This window comes from Diabrotica virgifera, chromosome 9 (assembly GCF_917563875.1).
Source record: "Diabrotica virgifera virgifera chromosome 9, PGI_DIABVI_V3a".
NCBI classification, from domain to species: Eukaryota; Metazoa; Arthropoda; class Insecta; order Coleoptera; family Chrysomelidae; genus Diabrotica; species Diabrotica virgifera.
In genome coordinates, this window is record NC_065451.1 from 153,542,955 (window position 1) to 153,549,709 (window position 6,755).

At 34.8% G+C, this 6,755-nt stretch overlaps 1 protein-coding gene across 1 annotated transcript; it reads left to right on the top strand.

Annotated features, from left to right (window-relative positions):
* Nucleotides 1-3,815: 3,815 nt before the first annotated feature.
* On the top strand, nucleotides 3,816-5,305 carry LOC126892235 (52 kDa repressor of the inhibitor of the protein kinase-like). Its single transcript, XM_050661731.1, has 2 exons — nucleotides 3,816-4,982; nucleotides 5,072-5,305. The coding sequence occupies exons 1-2, from the start codon at nucleotides 3,943-3,945 to the stop codon at nucleotides 5,247-5,249; spliced, it is 1,218 nt and encodes a 405-aa protein (XP_050517688.1). The 5' UTR covers nucleotides 3,816-3,942; the 3' UTR covers nucleotides 5,250-5,305.
* Nucleotides 5,306-6,755: the final 1,450 nt, after the last annotated feature.

The window sequence follows — 6,755 nt, forward strand, 5'->3', positions numbered from 1 at the left end:
GAAAGATGCTGAGAAAACTTAAAATATATCGTATTGCGGATATAATTCCTATAGCTTATATACTCTAAGAATAAACTATTAAATCAAGGGCATTTCGATTATTGAGCTACAACCCCTTCACGAGAAAACCACCCTATCTTCCCGGCTTAAGAGAAAGTTGTACTTAAAATGCGTTAAACTAATTATTTGGCGACTACATATCATTTCATAATTTATAAGCTTCCAAATTACGCGCATTTAGATCAGTAAATTGCAATTTATTTTGTATAGTGCAGTCACTGAAGGTAAAAATCAACGATTACCTTCAATTTCGGTGAACCTTCATCGATTTTCACGAAAATTGGTCAGTGGTTAGAGGATACGTCAAGAAACAAAGGTGACATGGTACCACCTTGCGCCTTTACCCTGAGGGTGGATACCGCCCCTACTCGGGGGTGAAAATTATTTTATAAAAAATAACTGCACAAATCAATAAAAGAACAAATTAAAAGCAAAATTTATTATATAAAGTTAATAAAATAAGTCAATACTTTTTAAGTTATTAAAGATCAAAGATTTTAATTATTTGTGAAAAAAATGCATGTTTTGAAGAGGTTTTTTGTAAATCACTGAAAAACTGTAAGTTTTTACAAAAAAGTTAATAGTAGTTTAATTCGTATAGCTTATATTCTAAGAATAAACTCTAAAATCACGCGCCTTTCGATTATTGAACTACAACCCCTTCGCAAGAAAACCATCCCATATTCCCGGCTTAAGAGAGGGTTGTACTTAAAATAATTTAAATTAAATATTTGTCGACTATATATTGTTTAATAATTTATGAGCTCGCAAAATATACGCATCTCAATTATTGAATTGCCATTTTCTTTCTATGTGCAGTCACTGAAGGTAAAAATCAACTATGACCTTCGATTTCGGTAAATCTCCATTCATTTTCACGAAAATTGGTGAGCGGATTTTGATACTATCAACTTTTTCTGGATCTTATTTTTGATGGGTATTTCTAAGTACTTTGACAAGTATTTAGTACCTAAGTGTTATAAAATGCATCTTTTTCCCGTTATTTAAGCTTGAACCCTTAGATTTGAACAGTCGCGGAAAAAATATACATTTAATTACCAGTAACTTACTTTAAATTAACATTAAAGGTTTTTCAAGTAAGCAATTTATTATATTTTTTATTAGCTTCAATTTTAGTGATGAAACCTTTTTTTGTAAAAACTTACAGTTTTTGAGTCATTTATGAAAAATCGCTCTAAAGCATGCATTTTCTTTCCAAAAATTAAAATATTTGATCTTTAATAACTCAAAAAGTATTGATTTATTTTAATCATATTATATAACAAATTTTGCTTACAATTTGTCCCTCTCTCGATTTGTGGGGTTATTTTTAATAAAGTAATTTTCACTCCCGAGAAGGAGTGACATATACCCCAGGCTAAAACCCCAAGTTGTTATTGTCAATTCGTGAAAATAAATGGAGATTTACCGAAATCGAAGGTAATAGTTGATTTTTACCTTCAGTGACTGCACTATAGAAAGAAAATGGCAATTCAATAATTGAGATGCGTATATTTTGCAAGATAATAAATTATTAAACGATATGTAGTCGCCAAATAATCAATTTAAATTATTTTAAGAACAACTCTCTCTTAAGCCGGGAAAATGGGGTCGTTTTCTTGCGAAGGGGTTGTAGCTATATAATCGAAAGGTGCGTGATTTAAGAGTTTATTCTTAGAATATAAGCTATACGAATTAAACTACTATTAACTTTTTTGTAAAAACTTACAGTTTTTCAGTGATTTACAAAAAACCTCTTCAAAACATGCATTTTTTTCACAAATAATTAAAATCTTTGATCTTTAATAACTTAAAAAGTATTGACTTATTTTATTAACTTTATATAATAAATTTTGCTTTTAATTTGTTCTTTTATTGATTTGTGCAGTTATTTTTTATAAAATAATTTTCACCCCCGAGAAGGGGCGGTATCCACCCTCAGGGTAAAGGCGCAAGGTGGTACCATGTCACCTTTGTTTCTTGACGTATCCTCTAACCACTGACCAATTTTCGTGAAAATCGATGAAGGTTCACCGAACTTGAAGGTAATCGTTGATTTTTACCTTCAGTGACTGCACTATACAAAATAAATTGCAATTTACTGATCTAAATGCGCGTAATTTGGAAGCTTATAAATTATGAAATGATATGTAGTCGCCAAATAATTAGTTTAACGCATTTTAAGTACAACTTTCTCTTAAGCCGGGAAGATAGGGTGGTTTTGTTGCGAAGGGGTTGTAGCTCAATAATGGAAATACCCTTGATTTAATAGTTTATTCTTAGAGTATATAAGCTATAGGAATTATATCCGCAATACGATATATTTTAAGTTTTCTCAGCATCTTTCTCTTAAGTTAAATCAATTAAAGGGTTGTTTGGGGGTGAAGGGGATGAGCTCAAAAATCGAAACTATATAATTTCAAGAGCTCATATATAGCTCGTAATTCTGCCGCAAAAACCGATTCAATATTCCTATTTTTAAGTAGTGGGGGGGGCTGACTCAGCCCCCCCCCCCCACTAGGGTATTAAATTCCTGCTCAGTGGAACGAGCTCAAAATTTTTAGTTTGCGGAATATGAGAGCTCATAAATAGCTCATAAATCGGGGCTATTTGTTTTTTAATTTTTGCAAGTGGGGGGGGGGCAGCTCAACACGGGTATATTAATGATACCGCCCAGTTGTGTATTTTTATTCGGATGGTATTTTCTGATATGTTGGCTAAAGAAGAATTGTTAACAACGCGTATGAAAGAAAAAATTTACGGAGAAGATATATACAACGTTTTGTTTTTTAATTTTGTAAAATAATAGGAGCTACCGATTTACAAACTATTACTGTGTATTACAACAGATGGTGCTCCATCCATGACTGGCGTTAACAATGGATGTGTTGCACTGTGTCGAGCTAACGATGACAAGGGCGCCCCCAGGGAGGGGCCAGGTGGGGCCATCGCCCCCCCTGAGAATTTGGCGAAAGCGTGTAAAAAATATTTAGCTCTCTCTTACTTTATATTATAGAATATGGAAGCCAGATAAATGTTACAATTTCAAGTATGATATTGACGATGGCAAACGACCATTTATCCATGAATGGTTAAATACGTACCCCTGGTTAGCTTATTCAAAAGAAGTTAAAGGTGGGCTATGCAAGTTGTGTGTACTGTTTAGGCCCCGCGTAACCCATGGTAGTTATCAAAGCGGCTTTATAAATCGCCCATTCACCAATTTCAGAAAAGTTTCATGAAAATGCGAAATCGCATATGAACTCTGAATGGCACAGACAAGCATCTGAAAACTCAAGTAACTTTATATCTGTCATGAAAAATGAAAAGAAAAATGTTGAATGTCTTGCAAATTATGGTTTGGCCAAGCAAATTGAATCGAACAGAGCGAAACTAAAATCCATTGTTTCTTCAATTTTGTTTAGTGCACTACATGACTTACCATTAAGAGGTCATACCAATGAGGATGCTGTGTTCAATAACCTTTTACATTTTAGGAAAGAAGCTGGTGATTCTGTTTTAGAAGACCATCTGAAAAATGCGCCGAAAAATGCAATGTACATTTCCCATAGGACACAAAATGAGATCATTGATTTATGTGCAACGGTTTTAAGAGACGAGTTAGTTACAAAAATCAATGATAATGAAATATTTTCCATTTTAGCAGACGAAACAATGGACATTACTGGTACAGAGCAACTCTCTCTGGGCGTGAGATATTTTGATAAAAGTGAAAATTGCATCAGAGGAGACTTCCTTGGTTTCACCCCATTAAAAAGTTTAGATGCTGAACATATAGCAAATGCTATTACTTTAACATTAACAAATTGGGGCTTGAACTTGGAAAATGCAGTTGGCCAAGGATATGATGGTTGTAGTACAATGGCTGGGGAAATAACTGGAGTACATAAAAGAATAACTGAGAAATACCCAAAAGCTCTATATTTTCATTGCGCCAGTCATCGACTAAATTTAGTAGTCAATGATTTAAATGACATACCACAAATCAGGAATACAACTGGCACAGTTAAAGAAGTTATAACATTTTTTCGGCAGAATGGCCAAAGAAGGGCAATAGTGGGAACTCTTCAAAAACTATGTGAAACCAGATGGACCGAAAAATATAAAGCAATTCGAAAGTTTAGTGAGCAGTTTGTTAGCATCGCTGAAGCACTTCAGACTCTATCGACTGAAGGTAACCGTGACACAAGGCAGAAAGCTTTCCAGCTTCATTGCGCAGTTACAAATACAGCATTTGTGATATGTCTACATGTGATTGCCAAATACTCTGCCAAGTTAGAAATCGTTACGCAAATGTTACAAGGTGTCAGTGTAGATATTTTGAAGATATCAAAACACATTCAGAAGGTTACTGAGCTATTCAGTTCAGACCGACAAAATGGAGAAAAAGAGTTTGATAACATTATGGCAAATGTTGAAACAACAGCAAACAAGCTTGGAATCGAGCTCACATGTCCTCGTGTTGCTGCGAGACAGGTTCACAGACCAAATCACTCTACCCAGACTATCAACGAATACTATAGAAAGTCCATTTTCTTGCCTTATTTGGATTCTTTGGTTCAATCGTTGAAAGATAGGTTTTCAGATAGAAACAAACCATCATTTGAAATTTTCAATCTGCACCCTAAAATCATGAAAGATCTTTCTAAGGAAGATTTTGAAAAGTCTATTAACAATATAAACAGCACGTATTGTGAATTGTTAGACAACTTTAAGGAGCAATCAATTCTGTGGTTCGACCTTTGGAAAAACACGGAGATAGATGCCAAAGCCTTGGAAAAACTGAACTTAATAGAGGTTCTTGAGCATGAGCATGCCTGCTTTTTGCCGTCAGTAGCAAAAGCCATCCAAATAGCTCTTTGTCTGCCACCAACAACTTGCACCATCGAGCGATCATTCAGGTAACTAACTATAATTTGATTACGTTATATTCTTATCCATGTGTCTAAAACTTACATTACAATATAACAACCTCGATACTTTTTTACAGCACTCTCAAACGTGTGAAGACCTGGATAAGGAATACGATGTCGAACAATCGTCTAAGTGGGCTATGCCTGTTATCTGTACACAGAAGAAAAATAAAAGAAAATAAAGAAAACTTCATGCAGAAAGTAATTGATTTATTTGCGATGGACACCAGAAGAATTCAATTATTATTTAAGTAACATTTTACTGACACTAACCGTGTTGCGTTTTAAACAGCAAAACAATTTTTCTTGTATTTTTTGTTTCAATACCCTTTGCCCCCCCTGAGGAAATATCCTGTGGGCGCCCTTGAACGATGACTTTCCATCGTTTTTTATTATTCATTGCATCATTCACCAGCAAGTTTTGTGTTCCAAAATTTTAAATATGAAAGACGTCATGAAGATGACAACAAAAATTATGAATTCAATCAGGGCGCGAAGCTTGCTACAACGTCTTTTTAAAGCGCAATTGAAAGCTAGCGACACTGCGGAACACACTGATTTACTTTTCCATACAGATGTGAGGTGGTTGAGCCGTGGAAAATTTTTAGATAGGTTCTAGGAGTTAATTTTCGAAATAATTTGTTTTCTAGAAGAACGAGGGAACGACACTCATCTACTTCAAAACCAAAAAATGGCTCAGTGGTCTGGCTTTCGTATCAGATTTAGCAAATCATTTGAACCTATTTAATTTGGAACTACAGGATAAAAATAAAACAATTATTATCGATGTGATGAGCACAGTCTCTTATTGCAGTACCGTCTCCTATCGGAGGTTGGCTCCCATCACAGCAATCCTAACTTTGTTGGCTGCAGCTCTGAACAACTGTATTGAACTGCACCCATACCACTCCCTTAAATTTCGCAACCAGGAAATCCTCCTACGTCCCACATTTCTCTTTCCCGAGATTTTTCCTTGGATTATGAGTCTTAACAGAGAGTACCTTTCTCCTCTCATTATGTGGCCTAGATACTCCAGTTTTTTCGTTTGTATGGTTTTTATGACTTCGCATTCCTTCCCCATCTTCAACAAAACATCTTGATTTGTTACTCTTTCTGTCCATGGTATTTTCCACATTCTCCTGTAACACCACATCTCGAATGCCTCAGTGCTTTTGATGTTTATCTTTTTCAGTGTCCAAGCTTCCATGCCGTACATCAGAACGGAGAAAACATAGCATCTTTTGAGCACAGTACCTACATTCTTTTATCGACAAATTGAAATTACTGATTAATCAAATGAACAGAAAGGATTTAAACAACTTTCCATCGTTTAAAAAAAAGGGTAACGCTCATTTGAATTATGTTTATTACTAGGAGACTGAGCTCAAGCAGTTCGTAGTGAGTTTGATACACTTCGCTGATTTTAAAAAACACAGATATTGTAATATTTATGTCTAATCAATTTTCTTGTGAAGAGATGAAAAAAATTGCCACTGAAATCTCCGTTACTTTCAATTAGATTCAATCAGCTAATTTCCGTCCAAAATGAGGTACTGAAAATAATGTCGGATATATATCTTCAATCCAGAGCGACCAAAACGAAACTTTTTGTCTTTTATATCGCCAGGCAAATATCCGTCTTTGAGGCAAGTAGCTCTGCAGTTCACAGCATTTTTGGATCAACATAGTTTGTGTCAGTTTGCATTTCCCCAAATTAAGATAGTAAAATCAAAGTATTATAATCGGCTAATTGATGCTTGC